Source organism: Balaenoptera borealis (assembly GCF_965194805.1).
Source record: "Balaenoptera borealis genome assembly, chromosome: 13".
Lineage (NCBI taxonomy): Eukaryota > Metazoa > Chordata > Mammalia > Artiodactyla > Balaenopteridae > Balaenoptera > Balaenoptera borealis.
Window position 1 is genome coordinate 40,656,988 of NC_138870.1, and position 14,775 is coordinate 40,671,762.

The 14,775-nt window shown below is 62.3% G+C and overlaps 2 protein-coding genes across 3 annotated transcripts in view; one reads left to right on the forward strand and one right to left on the reverse strand.

The window, feature by feature from the left end:
* The window catches only part of PFKM (phosphofructokinase, muscle), a 188,727-nt gene that overhangs the window by 20,932 nt on the left and 153,020 nt on the right, over positions 1–14,775 (forward strand). The gene's annotated exons all lie outside the window — the stretch shown is intronic.
* COL2A1 (collagen type II alpha 1 chain) overlaps positions 1–14,775 on the reverse strand; it is a 40,122-nt gene that overhangs the window by 10,326 nt on the left and 15,021 nt on the right. For both annotated transcript variants that reach the window (XM_082350628.1, XM_082350627.1), the window contains 35 exons: positions 14,706–14,759; positions 13,172–13,270; positions 12,799–12,843; positions 12,608–12,706; positions 12,389–12,442; positions 11,930–12,037; positions 11,477–11,530; positions 11,298–11,396; positions 11,093–11,146; positions 10,545–10,643; positions 10,096–10,149; positions 9,662–9,715; positions 9,268–9,321; positions 9,014–9,067; positions 8,729–8,773; positions 8,470–8,568; positions 8,161–8,268; positions 7,793–7,846; positions 7,436–7,489; positions 6,965–7,018; positions 6,571–6,624; positions 6,170–6,277; positions 5,515–5,568; positions 5,029–5,082; positions 4,173–4,334; positions 3,821–3,928; positions 3,515–3,622; positions 3,241–3,294; positions 2,989–3,096; positions 2,721–2,774; positions 2,472–2,579; positions 2,141–2,194; positions 1,566–1,673; positions 898–1,186; positions 239–426 (listed from right to left, as the gene is read on the reverse strand). In XM_082350628.1, coding sequence (XP_082206754.1) covers positions 239–426; positions 898–1,186; positions 1,566–1,673; positions 2,141–2,194; positions 2,472–2,579; positions 2,721–2,774; positions 2,989–3,096; positions 3,241–3,294; positions 3,515–3,622; positions 3,821–3,928; positions 4,173–4,334; positions 5,029–5,082; positions 5,515–5,568; positions 6,170–6,277; positions 6,571–6,624; positions 6,965–7,018; positions 7,436–7,489; positions 7,793–7,846; positions 8,161–8,268; positions 8,470–8,568; positions 8,729–8,773; positions 9,014–9,067; positions 9,268–9,321; positions 9,662–9,715; positions 10,096–10,149; positions 10,545–10,643; positions 11,093–11,146; positions 11,298–11,396; positions 11,477–11,530; positions 11,930–12,037; positions 12,389–12,442; positions 12,608–12,706; positions 12,799–12,843; positions 13,172–13,270; positions 14,706–14,759 — 3,006 coding nt within the window. The remainder of the gene's footprint in view (positions 1–238; positions 427–897; positions 1,187–1,565; positions 1,674–2,140; positions 2,195–2,471; positions 2,580–2,720; positions 2,775–2,988; positions 3,097–3,240; positions 3,295–3,514; positions 3,623–3,820; positions 3,929–4,172; positions 4,335–5,028; positions 5,083–5,514; positions 5,569–6,169; positions 6,278–6,570; positions 6,625–6,964; positions 7,019–7,435; positions 7,490–7,792; positions 7,847–8,160; positions 8,269–8,469; positions 8,569–8,728; positions 8,774–9,013; positions 9,068–9,267; positions 9,322–9,661; positions 9,716–10,095; positions 10,150–10,544; positions 10,644–11,092; positions 11,147–11,297; positions 11,397–11,476; positions 11,531–11,929; positions 12,038–12,388; positions 12,443–12,607; positions 12,707–12,798; positions 12,844–13,171; positions 13,271–14,705; positions 14,760–14,775) is intronic.

A 14,775-nucleotide genomic window follows, 5' to 3' on the forward strand; every position in this document is an offset into this window, starting at 1 on the left:
TGAAGGGGGCTGGGGGGGGGCAGATGACTGGGAAGACATTTTAGCTTCCAGGGAGTGGAGCAAGCCTCCAAGGACTCTCCCTCCACCTCGAAATGGGAAAAAATCCTACCCCTCCTCTTTCCTTCCCCTCAACTCTGCGAGCAAGGCGCTATGTGAGCAAGGTGCTAAAAACTGCCAGGGAGAAAGCAGAGAAGGTTGCTGAGGCGCCGTCCCTGGCCTAGAGCAAGCGGGGACTCACGTGGAAGCCACCGTTGATGGTTTCTCCGAACCAGATGTGTTTCTTGTCCTTGCTCTTGCTGCTCCACCAGTTCTTCTTGGGGACGCTGGCCGGGCTGGGGTAGACGCAGGTCTCGCCAGTGTCCATGTTGCAGAAAACCTTCATGGCGTCCAGGGTGCAGCCCTGGTTCGGGTCGATCCAGTAATCTCCTGCAGCGGAGAGGCAACACCCCATCGGGGCTCAGACAGGCACAGACACACGCTCCCGAGAGGGCCAGGCCTGCCTGGGGTGACAGAAAGGCCTACGGGGACACCAGGGGGAGAGGAGCAGGGTGTGAGGGCCACATGCGGCCAAAGGGAGGGGAGAGGGAGGGATCCGGGCGAGGAGACCCGGATGGGAATGTCCAGGGCTAAACAGGGGTGCAGGCAAAGGGACAGGAGCAAGGCCTGCCTGGTGGATGGAACTCTACCCTGAAGTCACTTCCACCATGTAGTCATGGCAGGATGGGACCAGGGCTGCAGTTTCTCTGCTGTGAAATGGGGGAGCCACCAGTGCCAGAACCTTCCAGGCCTGACTCTGCCCGGCACTAAGAGATGCCTGCTCCCTCCTTCAGAAGGGGGCCATGCCCAGCGGGCTGACTTCCTATTCTCCGGGGCGGGGATCCTGCCCTCCAGGCTCACCGCTCTTCCACTCAGGGTGACAGAGTTTCAGGTCCCGGCAGGTGCGAGCAGGGTTCTTGCGGGATCCCTCAGGGCTGCGGATGCTCTCGATCTGGTTGTTGAGGGACTTGAGTGTGGCATCCACCTCGGCGTCGTGCTGTCTCAGGTTGCCGGCTGCCTCATCGGCCCGCATGTACTGCAGGGGGTCGGGGCCCTTCTCTCTCTGGCCTAGGCCAGCAAAGGCGGACATGTCAATGCCAGGGCCAGGGGGACCTGGAGGGCCAGGGGGTCCAGGATTTCCAGGAGGACCCTGCAGCAGGAAACAGAGAAATCAGTCAGGAATTACAGGGAGATGCCCCTCCGGTGTCCATCCCCACCTGCTAGAATGTACTAGGATGTCTTCTTCCCAGTCCCGTGAGGTTGGGTGTGTGCATGTGTGTGTGTATGTGTGTGTGTGTGTGTGTGTGTGTGCAGCAGGCCAAGACCAAGAAAACCATAGAATGCTCCCTGTTTTTTCATTAGCCCCTCTCTTCTCTGTCTCATGGACTCTTTGAACTTCCATGGAGCTCCCAGGATAAAGGATGCTGTCACATTAGCTGCAGGCTGATGCCCCGAAAGAAGCCCTTAGCATCAGAGAGCTCAAGCCTCCCGGTGCTGGGAACACCCCAGACAGCAGGAAGGACACTCACAGCAGGGCCAGTTTCGCCTGAACGTCCACGGGGTCCAGGAGGTCCAATGGGGCCGGGGATTCCATTAGCGCCATCTTTGCCAGAGGGACCGACGGGGCCAGGAGGACCCTGCGGGCCGGTAGAGAGAAAGGCAGTGAGATGAGAGCCATCGACACAGGGAAGGTCCGGGAGAAGCCGGGGCTGGTGAGGTGGCCGTCCTGGTAGCACTAATAGCTGCTCTCTTCCCAAGTTTTCCCGTTTCTCAGTCACAGAACCCCATGCTGGTCTCCGTGTGGCCAAGAACCAGCAGGATGGCGCCACGGCTCTCCTACTCCCCACAGTCCTCTTTGTAAAATCCTATTCCCAGGGATAGGATGCAGACCAACGTCTGACAGCCGAGAGCTGCTCTCGTGTTCGTCCTGTGATCTCAGGTACTTCTCTGACCACAGTCTCACCGAGCCAGGCCCACTTCTGCTGCTGAGTGAGGCTCCTGAGCCCGAGGCTCCCCCAGAAGCAGCCACATTTCCCTCCTCACCAAACACCTGACCAGCACCCTGGTCCCACCCCGGAGGAAGGGTTCTCTCCGTCTCACTTACTCTGGGGCCAGAAGGACCGGCAGGACCAGAAGTACCTTGGTCTCCAGCAGGACCCTGGGCAGCGGGAAGAGGCAAAGGTCAGAGGTCAGCACAGACAGGGCCCCATCTTCCATGTCAGGAGGCCTTCTTGAACATGTGTATATACTGGGAGTTGGGGGAGCACATACATGTCCCGCCCCTGTGCCCCTTCCATGTGCTCCTCCCTCCAACCCTGAGGAGGTCCTGGACATTTCTCAGGATGATCCCAAGTCGCCGGAGCAGCTTGGGAAACTCAGGTGGGCTCTGTGAAGTGGGACGCCTTGGGGAGCCAAGCGCAGCCAGCGGCACTCACGGGGGGGCCGGGCAGACCCTGCAGACCAGTGAAGCCACGGTGTCCCTTCAGTCCCCTCTCGCCAGCCTCTCCCGTTTCTCCTTTGTCACCTCGGGGGCCTTGAGGACCCTGGGAACAAGACACAGAGACACAGGTTTGCTCAGCTCAGGCCAGCCTCTGCCAGCCTCACCCGAGCCAAGGAGCCCCAGGTCCCTGCTGCCCCCTGAACCTGCCTGTCGGGGACCCAGCACCGGACGCTCAGATACTCACTGGCAATCCCCGGGCTCCGGCTGGTCCTGAGGGTCCCATGGGGCCTTGTGCACCCTGTGGGGAGAGTGGGGGCAGCGTCAGAGCACAGTCAGGACAGGCACGGCCCTCTTCTGCGTCTGCCCCGGGCTGGGCACGGAGGCTACTGCTCCACAGCCCACCCCAGGGACGCGTCCAGGGCCTGGCGTGGGGGAGGGCGGGTGGTGGAAAGCTCCCTACCCACGCAGCCACCCTCCTCCACCGTGCCTTTTACTGACTCGAAGATACTCACAGCTTCTCCTCGGTCTCCCTGCTTGCCAATTGGGCCGGCGGGGCCAGGAGAGCCAGGGGCCCCTGGGGCTCCGGGGCCACCCACGGGACCGGTCTCACCACGATCGCCCTGTCAGGAGAGAGGTCTCAGGCTCAGAGAGGAACGTTCCAGAAGAGGCAAGGAGAGACGTGATTCTGACCCCAAACCTGCCAGGCCAATGGAATGTCCTCCCCGCCCCACTGCACTCACCTTGAGTGAGACCCTGATACTCACCTTGACTCCAGCTGCACCGTCTCTGCCGGGGGGGCCGTCAGCACCAGGGCTTCCCTGCGCAAAGGGAAACGGACGCCATCAGAGCTGCCCGCCATCCCCGCCTCTGCTTCCCGTCCTCCCTCAGGAGCCCAGCTCTCAGTCTCCATGCCCTCTCTCTCCCGTCACCACCTTCCCATCACAGCTGGGCGCTTGGGCTCGGCCCGTCTGTCACCCCCTTCTCCAGGGCTCCCTTCTCCCTAGAACGGGCTACCCCACAGTGGATCCCACCGCACACCTCGCGTCCAGGTTCACCCGCAGGACCAGTCAGGCCGGGAGGACCCACGGGGCCAGGGGGGCCTCGGTCCCCAGATGCTCCAGGAGCTCCCTGCTTGCCAGGCTCACCCTGGGGGACAGCAACGAGGAGGATGAGTGCGCGCTCCGAGGCCCCTCCTGGGGAGGGCGCTGACCGGGGCTCAGTTCAGACGGTACGGAGCGGGTGGCAGCCTCGGGGCGGCCGGGCCGCCGAGAGCACCAGGTGAAGAGCCTCCACCCGAGCCAGGCTGGGCCCGGCCTGCGCGGAGGAAGGGGCATCCCCACTCACCGATGGGCCGGGCAGGCCGGGGAATCCTCGCTCACCACGCTGCCCAGGCAGACCAACGATGCCCCTCTGACCAGCCAGACCCTGGGGACCTGGAGGACCGTCGGGACCCTGAGGGAGGAGAGGAGGGAGGTGAGAACTTGAGAAGTGACACGGAGCCGCCCCCCGCCCATCCGTGAGGCGGCTGGCTGCCCACTGCAGGGGTCAGGGCTCTTCTCTCTGCGGCGCCCGCCCCTCCCCGGCAGCCCCACTGTCCTGCCCCCCCCCCACTCTGGGCTCTGTGGGCCCACGTGCCCTTCACACTCCTGCTCCAGGGACCTTGGCCCTGGGCTCCCCAGCCTGGGGTGGGACTTACAGAAGGACCGTCGTCTCCAGGCTCTCCCTTCTCGCCAGGGGGTCCGGAAGGACCTTGGAGGCCAGGGTCACCAGCTCGGCCAGGGGGGCCGCTGTCTCCTCGAGCACCTTTGGGACCATCTTTTCCAGAAGGACCAGGGGGGCCGGGGGGTCCAGGGTTGCCCTAGAAGGAGCAAATGCAGGAAGTGAGAACTCATCTCACCCTTCACCATCCTTCCAGGCTGCCAAAGCCACGGTGACCCTCTGGGGGCTTCCTCCACCCTAAGGGCAGCCTGACCCCCACCCCGGGCTACATCTTCCATCTTCTCTCCCCCGTGAGCTCTGGCTTCAAGCCAGCCTGGCTTCTCCAGCCTCTGCACACTTTCCTTTCTCTGATCTACCTGGACTCCCTCCTGCCTCCTTCCCTGTGGCCTCAGTCCCACCACCGGTCCTCAAGGAACAGCTCCAGCCTTGCTCCTGGCCCCTAAGCCTCTGCGCCCGCTCCCTCTGCACTTGGTGGTGTTGGTGAGCTGGGGGACTTCTCATCACCTCTCCTCCCACTCCTGCGAACTCCTCAAGAGCAAGATGCAGACATTCTTACAAAGCACAGTGTGCTCAAGAAGTGTGTGTCCACGATGAAAGCAACTGTACCAGCCCTGCCCTGTCCACGGAGCCAGAAGCCCGTGGCCAGCAAGAGGGCACACCGCCCTGCTCCCAGCTGTCTACAAGGAGAACAGGTCCCTGTGGTCAGTTAACTACTGTTCCCAGGAGTGGGGATGGGCACACAGACGTGTGGGGGACTGGGCCAGACTCTTCGACCCCTGCCTGTGCCTCCCATGCCTGGAGTTAGGGAGGAAACAGCCGGGGGCAGCACTTACATTGGAACCTGGGGGTCCGACGCGGCCTGCAGCTCCGGGGAATCCGGTGGCCCCCTATGTGACGAGAAGAGGACCCTGAGTACCTCAGACCCTCAGGAGGCCCAAGAATCAAATTTGGGGGCGGGGATCTCATAGGCTGGTGTGGAAAGGGGCAAGGGGCGCACGGCAGCAAGGGGAGAGCTAGAGAGGGAGAAAGGGCCCCCAGGTCTGGCCGCTGCCTCGTGCAGCTGCAGCTTCTCAGCCTCCAGCCCCTGCAGGGGGAGGATGCGGCTGGGGCGGTCAGCGCTGGGGGGGGCGCCCTCTCTCCCACCCGGCTGTGGGGTGGGCTCTGTGTGGGAGGGGCTCGGCCTGAGAGGGAAGGAGGCAGGGTGGGGTCCCTGGGGCCAGGCCTCCTTCCTGAGGCCAGGGGTGGGTGCGAGAGAAGCCACTGCCCCTACAGTGCCCTCCACCCGGCCCAGTGACAGTGGGAATGGGGGCCTCGCTCACCGGGGGACCTTGAGCACCTCGGGCTCCTTTAGGACCAGTCACACCAGTAGGACCCTGAGGAGGAAGGAGGGAGACAGTGAGGCCCGGTCGCCCCGGGGCAGGGCTGTGGGCTTCTGGGCGTGAGTTCCTTCTGAGCCCCGACCGTGGACTCCTGAGAGCTAGGTTCTCAAAGACGCAGCTTTGTCAGCACTAAAATCCCAGCCTGGAGAGGCTGTCACAGGTGGGCCTGCCACCCTGACCCATAGGAGACTCGTGTTCTAGGAGACCTCGGGGAGGGCAGGCCCATCAGGTGTCCTCAGAGCCAGTCCAAGGTCTCCCAGGAGACTGGCCGCTCTGCCCCAGGCCGTCTGTGCTCAGGGAGACCCAGCGGCTGGTACCCTGTGTCCGGCCCCCAGCCACACACCCACACCCACGGCACTGAAAGCCAGCTTAGCTCCTTGAACCTTTACCCCTGAGCACAAATTCCTCCTCCCTGCAGCCTCCCGCTCCTGTGGCTGCAGCAGCGGCTCCGGAGTCTGCTGGGTGGAGGGCCCTAAACACAGGCGGCCATCCCCAGGCCTCCTAGCCACCTCTGCCTGCCCAGGCCCCTCTCCTGGCACCCAGCACCGCCTACCCTGTGGGATCGGTTGCCGGGGGGGAGCTCAGCGTTACCCACCTGAGGCCCGGGAGCTCCAGAGGGGCCCTGAGGACCCGGGGCACCAGCGTCACCTTTCTGGCCAGCCTCTCCTTGCTCGCCTTTGGCACCGGGCTGGCCGTCAGCACCCTGTCCCGGGAAGGAGGAGGAAGCCAGTGAGTGCGGGCAAACACTCGAGGTTCCTCCAAAGGGGCCAGAGACTGTGTGAGTGTGTGCGTCCACCCTGGGCCTGGACACCGAGTCTCAGGTAGGACGGTTACATCGGTGTGGAGATGTGGACAGAGAGGAGCCATTTCCCTCTTCTTTAAATCCTGTCCCTCCCTCTCCACCCGCCGCAGGCGGGAAGGTGTCCTTGGGGAATGACGCGAGATGGCCAGAGCGGAGGGCATGGGAGGGAGGGAGAGGTGGACAGAGATACTCACAGGAGGACCGGCAAATCCAGCGGGTCCGGGGGGTCCAGTCTCGCCACGTTCACCCTGTGAGAGAAGAGGGCCGGGAGGGGTGAGGCTCAGCTGCGGCCTGCTCTGTGCCCTCCTGTGAGCCCAGAGCCCGCTCTGGCCCAGCCTAGCCTACTGCACAGTAACCCCCAGAGGGAAGGGGGTCGGAAGGCTCCGTCCTAAATAAAGGGACCCAGGTCAGAAAGCCTCTCGCGGTCAGAGGATCCAGGGACCCGAAGGCCCCCCACCCTGATCACATCATGGGGGGACGTGCCTTCTCCCTTCCTTTCTCATCTCTCCTCCCACCCCCAGGCCCAGAGGGCAGGGTGGGAGCCATGCCCGGGGGCCTGCAGGGCCGGGCTCAGGGGCAGATACTCACCGGGGCGCCGCGAGCACCAACAGTTCCTGCAGGACCAGGAGGTCCAACTTCTCCCTAAAGTGGGCCGGCGGGGGGCGGGGGACAAAAGCCAAGGATGACGGATGTGGGGTGAGAGGGGGGCCCTTCCAGAGCAAAGTGCATCCAGAGAGCCCTGAAGGGGGACGGGGGCTCTGGTCTCCCCTCCGACCCGCGGCATGTTCTCCCCTTGTTGCTTTGGCCATACCTGCACCTACTCGGGGCCTTTGCTGAAGACACCCGTACCCCCCCATCCAACGGCTTCCCTCGCTGGTGCACACAGCCATGACTTTGCCTCTAAGAAGAGCCCCCACCCTCCACTCCTCGCAGCCGCTGCAGGGCAGGAGACCAGACCAACAGGTGTCGAGGGGAAGAGAGAGCAGTCTTTGGCAGGAGATGAGAAGGAGATTTGATGGGGGAGGCAAGGCAGAGCGAGGAAAGGGATCCACGACTCACCTTCTCACCGTTGGCACCGGCCGGGCCAGGGGGGCCAATGGGGCCAGTCAGACCCTGTGGGGGGAGAAGGCGGAGTGAGGGGCGGTGAGAGGCAGGCAGGGACGCGGAGCCCAACAGGGAGCCTGGAGACGCCACACCCAGCGGACCTTGGTGTACCCTCCCGTGGCCCCCAGAGCTCCCTCTCACCCTGGGGCCCCCACTTTTGTCAGGGAAGTCCCTGTAGTTGCCCAGCCCACAACACTGAGATGGGAGCAGAGACCACGCTCACACGGCGCCCCTCTGTCCCCTGAGTGCATGAGGTCCCCTGAATCCATCCCCATCCCAACCCCAGGGAGCCTGCAACCAGCATCCACTTACTCGTCCACCGTCCTTCCCGGGGGCTCCCTCGGGGCCTTTCTCACCAACATCACCCTGCGGGATAGAGAAAAACGGGCCACCTCAGGGAGGCATTCCAAGATCCCCTTTGCCAGCTCAGTGCCCCCCTGAATGGGGCTCCAGGCAGAGCTCAGAGCCTGGCCAAGAGGGATTTGCTTCAGTCTCAGGGTGGGTGACGAGGAGTAACAGAAGTGAGACGGAGGGAAGTGTCAGGGCAGGATGTCACTCAAGGTCAAACAGAGAGCCTGGGAGGGGTCTCCAAGTTCCTCAAGAGGGTAACGGGGACCCTCACCCCCAGATGCCGTGGGGAAGCCCAGCTGTGGCGGAAGCGCGCTCAGCCTGGTACTCACCCTGTCTCCCTTGGGGCCAGCGATGCCAGCTGCTCCTCTCTCACCGGGCATCCCCTGCAGACCTGGAGGGCCCTGAGCCCCAGTGGGGCCAGCTGGGCCAGCTGCGCCCTGCGGTGGGAGAGGAATCTGTGGAGGGCAGCACTTCCCCTGGGCCCCCCAGGCCCCAAGCCCCCTTTCCTTCCCTTCTTCCTCTGCCCAGACCCCTTTCTGTCTCATCCTCCATCCCTCCCTCCTTCCATCTTCATCCCCCCTGAGCCCCCTCCCCTTCCAGCCCAGAGGACCCCCGCCAGCAGGACCCGCCTCACTCACTTTGGGACCATCAGTGCCAGGAGTGCCAGGGAGGCCGCGGGGCCCCTGGAGGCCCTGGGACCCGGGAGAGCCACGTTCCCCTGGGAAACCTCGTTCACCCTGTGGCAGAGACACCAAGGAGCAGTCAGGCAGGAGAGATGGGGTGGAGGCCCAAAGAGAGAGGAGACCCAGGACGGCTGGGCTGGGACGGGCGGGCAGAACCACATGGGAGAGAGCAGGCCCAAGGAGGCCGCGCGGAAACAGCGGACGGGACACTCACCCTGGGACCCACGAGGCCGGGAGCTCCAGCTTCACCAGGAACGCCCTGAAGAACAAAGAAGGATGCGAGCGAGAGCAGAGGCTTTTCTGTCCCAGATCCTTGGCCGAGCCGCCCTCCCGCTGGGGGCTGAGCTCAGACTGTCCTCTGTGGAGATCTGGGCAGCAGGTCCTGGACACTCCCTGGCCTCATGGGGCTCCTCGTGCCCCCTCCTGCCCTTGCCTCCTGGGCATGAGGATAGATCTTCCCACCTAAACAGGCTACAGGTTCAAAGAGCCCCAAACTCACCTGGTCACCTGGTTTTCCACCTTCACCTGGGGGACCGGGTGGGCCAGGAAGTCCCTAGAAGCCAAAGTGACTTAGTTAGGAAAGGAGTGCGTTTGCTGCGGCGCCCTGCAGGGAGGCCAGCACAGTGCGAGAGCAGGTGTAGGGGAGGGGGTTCAGGGAAGACTCGTCCCCGGGTCCCCCTCGAGGGGGCGCTGCTGCTGCCCCAGAGCCCTGCGTGTGGACGGAGCCTGAACAGGACTGATCCAGCCACCTACCTGGAACCCAGATGGCCCAGGAGCACCCTGTTCGCCTCGTTCCCCTGCAGGTCCCTGCGGAGGAAGACAAAGACGAGCTGAGCCAGCCTCCAGAGACTCTGGGAGCCTCAGCTAGGCCTAGAGGGGCCTGGGGCCGGCCCGCAGGAGGGCAGGCGACACCTTGCCTCACTGCCCAAGCAAGGTGTGCGTGCCTCGCTGCCCTCCCACCAGCGACCCACACCCCTGACAACCCCGATGGGGTCCAGACTGCCTCCTGGGAAGCCCTGCCTCAGCTCAGGCTGGGTCAGGTGTCCTGGATCAGCCCAGATCCACACCTGTCAGCTCCATTACTCCCCACCTCTACCCACAAAGCTCCTGCCCACGGGCCACCTGGAGAGGCTGGGCAGGTACTTACAGCGGGTCCAGGGGGGCCTGCAGCTCCTGTCTCACCATCTTTGCCAGGGAGACCCTAGAGGGGAGAGAAAGGGGTGATGTAATGATACACTCTTCTTCAGTTCTACAGACCCCAGGACCAGGCGGGTGTACTATGTGGCCCAGAGTTTCTAGATGATCCCCCACCTGAACTCCATTTCCACACTTTCCCTTCCTGTCCTTCCCTGGCCCCCTTCTTCCCCTCAGTCCTTCTCAGCATGGTAGCCTCCTCCATCTCTCTGGGCTGCTGTCAGCCACCAGAAGTCTCCCCGTGCGGACTCAGGCCCAGAGCAGCATGGGCTCAGCCACAGGAATCCACACTGCCACCTAGGGGTCCCAGAAGCATGCCACAGGGATGCTCTCTCCTTGCGGGGGTCCAGCAAACGCTAAGGCGTGGGCAGTGGGGAGGGTACTTACTCTCAGGCCAGGAGCACCAGGCAATCCTTTCTCACCAGCTTTGCCAGGCTCACCCTGGAAGAAAGAGTGCAGGGCCGTAAGGTGGAGGGCTTTGGTGGGAGTGGGGGTATGGCCAGCTTGGGAGATTGGGGCTTGGGGGTCACTGCCTCGTGGACAGCAAAGGCCAAAGCCAAGTATCAGCACCTCTCTTACGCTCAGAGGTGTGAACTGATAGCGCTGCCCCACGGATCAACGTCATGGCTGAGATGTCCCAAGGGCTCTAAAGAGCCCTGGGTTTCCCCCGATCACAGTCACTCCTGCTGGGCGTGGAGGTCCAAGCTGCCCAGGGCACTCATGGATCCTGCCCATCGTGGCCCTTGGGTTAACTCTATTCAGGGCCAGCCCTTTCCCCAGGGGCAGGGAGGTAGTGGCACCATATGGAAGGAAAGGAAGGGCAGGTGATTACTTACATTGGCACCTTTGGGGCCAGGGAAACCCATGACACCAGGCTGCCCACGAGTCCCCTGAGGACCTGGAGGTCCAGGGCGACCATCTTCACCAGGGGCTCCCTGAAAGAGAGGACACCATTCTCAGAACATGGACGCTCGACCACATTTGTCCATCCAGTATCTACTAAGTGCCTACTACGTAGCAGGCTCAGGGCGGGGCACTGGCCAGACATACAGCACGTGGGACTGACCAAGTTCGCAAACAGCAGCCCACATCACACACAGGTCCCATCAGCGACAAGGCACTCCTTCGCTTATAAGTTTTGTCCCTGAAAGTGCACATCATGCTTTGTCTTCCGCCAACAGAAGGCCCAAATGCACAAGGCGGTGGCATTTTCAGAACTCACAGGCACTGCACAGGCTACACCTGGCCGTAGTATCTACCATCTGTCCCCCACCCCAATTCTCAAAATTCACGGGCTGCCCCTACCCAACTCCTGTCTCTTTTCCCATCTGCCTCCCCAAGGATTTCCCCAACCCCTCCCAGCGACCCCAGATGATGGACTTACAGAAGGACCAACTTTGCCTTGAGGACCAGCATCACCAGGGCGACCAGTGAGACCCTTTGTTTAGGAGAGAGAAGAGGATGGGTGTCAGGGCAGCCCCAGGACCTCCCAAAACTGGCAGCACAGGGGTGGAGGGACCAGGTGGGGCAGGGCATGAAGAGTCTGCTCAAAGTCGGAAGCCGAGGACAAAAGCAGCTCTGCTACTTACCCGGGCGCCAGGGAGGCCGGGTTCTCCAGGACGGCCAGGGTCACCATTGGCTCCCTTGGGACCAGCAAGGCCACTGGGCCCTCGCTCTCCAGGGGCTCCCTACACAAGAGGAGGAAGGGGGTCAGCAGAAAGCCATTTGACCAGTGATGTGGGACCCCAGCCCCTGTGCCCCGACTCACCTTGGGACCTGCCAGACCATCCTGACCTGGGAACCCACGGTTGCCAGGAGGACCCTAGGAAGAAGTGGAGAGGAGAGGCTGTGAGTTAGAGTGGCCCCTGACCCAACCGTGGCTGCAGAGAGCCTTGCCAGACCCCAGGGGGTCCATCCCACGAACCCGCCAACCATAATTTCTGTGGCGCAGTAGCTACGGCCTGCAAGATTCTGAGAGATTAACTTCTTGGGCCTGTCCCCACCTTTCTGGGAAGGAGCTCCAACTATTTCATGTCATCCCGGGGTGGCGGGGAGAGACACAAAGAAGGAGAAGTTTCCCTATCCCCATGGTGGTGGGTGGAGAAAAGAGAAGTAGGTCGTCTAGGAGGCCACAGACTCGGCAAAGACCCAGAGCCACAGGGACCGGACTTGCATCTCCAGGTCACACCCCAATGAGCGTGGGGACTCCTGGGCCACTTACTCTTTCTCCAGGGGGCCCAGCGGGCCCGGCACCTCCAGGTTCTCCACGGGACCCTCTTTTGCCTTCTTCACCAGCAGGACCGGGGGCTCCTTGGGGACCAGCAGGGCCCTGAGAACCAGCACAAAAGAGAAACGGGGTGAGTCTTCGCCAGGCCCTGGGGCGAGCACCGGCCTGGTGTGTGGAGGAAGTGGCTGTGACTATCGTTTCAGGGCTGGGGGACCTGGGGAAGTGAGGCCACAAAGGATCAGCTCGGGGAGAGCAGAAGTGCCCCAGGGGGAAGAGAGAGAGTATACAGTTCCAACTGGTCAAGCTGGTCAGGCCAGCGATGGGAGCTGAAGCTGCAACAGCTTCTCAGACTTGTCATATCTCGTCTCCGACACAGCCTGAGACTACCCGGATTAGGGGACAGAGCTCCTGCAGAGGTGGGCAGTGGGCCAGGGGTGGTGGCCAGATACTCACCGGTTCTCCCTTGGGGCCTTGTTCGCCTTTGAAGCCAGCAATACCAGGCTCACCCTTAACAAAAGAGAAAGGCAGGTTCTCACACTCGGTCCTCTCCACGGCCCTGTCCCTACCTCCCGAAACCCTTAAAGGCGCCCCACCAAAGGACATGGTGTGAGCGCAGGAAGGAGGGATGGCGGGTTTGACTCTGGGGTGCTTGGGGTTCATCCTGGATCTTACCGTTTGACCTTTTGGGCCCAGAGGACCAGTTGCACCTTGAGGGCCGGGTGGACCACGGGGCCCAGGGAAGCCGGGAGCACCAGCAATGCCAGGGGCACCCTATCAGCATGAGCAGAGAGAGAGGCATCAGGAGAGGGGGCGAGGAGGGACTGACCCCACCGGGAGGAGCCAAGTCCAAGGGCAGCACTCACAGCAGATCCTTTAGCTCCAGGAATTCCATCAGATCCAGGGTTACCCTGAAAAAGGAGACTGTCGTTATAAAATAAGCAGCGAAGCATAAACCCCAGCCATCTCCTAGCCCTCCAGGCCCCAGGTCCAGGGGCTGCAGCAGCAGCTGTCCATTCCAGGCATGGCCCTACTGGACATTTCAGGGGGAGGATAGGCGATGGAGGGAGACATGTCTCTAGAGATGGGTGGGGGGTGGGGGTGGGGCTGGTGGCAGGCATTCAGCCAGAATGAAGGTTTCATGATTGAGACGCCACTTCCCTCATAGCTAAGCACAGAGTCAAGTGTGCCAAGGCCTCAGACCCCAGACCCTTCAGGCAAAAGAGAAGCTACACTTACAGAAGCACCAGCCGGCCCAGGGGACCCAGGAGTACCAGCTTCACCGCGAGGACCTTGGGCACCTTCAGGACCTCGAGCACCGGTGGGGCCAGCTTCACCCTGGGAAGAGATAGGGAGGGATGGAGTGAGGGCAAGTCAGGGGGACAGAGACCTCGTGGGCCAGCAACTGTTCAGGGCAAGCTGTACACACGCACCAAAGAGCTGAGTCCTGCTCCTGAGCACCTGGGTTCCCACACGGGCTGCCTGGCTGAGCTCGCTGCCCTGATGACTTCCTACCCCACCCACTGTGCTCTCCATCTGCCCCCTGTACGGTGACCACCAGGAGCAAGCACACAGCTTCATGCTACAGCCTGGCATCGTGCTCGTCCCGTCAGCACCGTTCAGGAAAGCCCAAGCTGGGGAACCCTGCCGGCCCAGTGTCACGGGGATGATGGACAGATGGCCGAGATGGGCAGGCACCTCTACCTCCCCTTCCCTACCTATTTTCTCTTTTATTCAGGCTCTCAAACAGCTCAGCTCGGGGCACCACTTGGCTTGTATCTGGCTGATGTGTGACCCAGGCTCTGAGCCAAGCCTGTTTGAAGGGAGCCAGAAAGCCAGGGCAGAAGCAAGCTGGGTCCAGCACCCCAACACCACTTTTCCCAAAATGGCCTCTGCTTTTACTTTCATTTTTTCCTGAAAGTTACAACTGGCTGCGATCTAGGCTCTCTGGACAGCGGAGTCCCTGGGGAGGACGGATGACCTGGAGGGAGGGCAGAGCCTCCTCAGGTTTCTTCTCAGAACATTCTTGCTTTACTTCTGTAATTATTATTTTCTAAAGGTCAGGCCCCCTCACCTTCCGCTGTCCCTCTTCACAATGGGTCTCCTTCACCCGGCTCCTGGGGCCTCAGACACTGTCTGGTTGCCATGGAAACCCCCAGGAGGGAAAAAGCAACCTGATGCCAGTGACCGCATGGAGGCTCCTTATTCATCCCCTGGCGGGCACCAGGAGAGAATTCCCAGGGACACACGCGCATTGGAATCCCTCCTGGGCCACAGGGGCCTTTCCCTGAACTGGCTGGCCTCCCACTGGCCTCTGTTAATCCTTGGAAGAACTCTATTAACACGGCTTGGGAGAGCCAAGGCCCCCAGATGAAGCAGCGGCGAGCGGGAAGCGTGGAACCATCTCTGAGCCCACTTCCCTCCGACTCTCTTCCGGGTCTAAGTCGGCTGAGCTTTGCCTTCTTCCCTTTGGTTCCTGGTCTTCTGCTCCCTCCCAGGTCTCAGGTGTCTCCCCACCTTTTTCTGCCTTGCCCCACTCTGAAGCTGTAACTGTATCTCCAGCTTTTTATCATTCCATCTTACTTTCCCTTCCAGCTGGTGACTCTGCCAAGTGCCTGGCTTTTTCCTCGTTTCCGTGGAGAGCGGAGGTGGGGTGGGGCTGGGGGACACGCCTCCGAAGGGAAGGGGGCGGGGAAGGGGGGGTCATTCAGGGGGCAGTCAGCAAGGGCTACGGGGAAAGCGGGGTTCCTGACACAACGGGCAGGACACGCACCTTGGCACCAGGAGCACCAGGGAAGCCAGGACCGCCAGCAGGACCCACGGGACCCTGGAGGAAGCAAGTG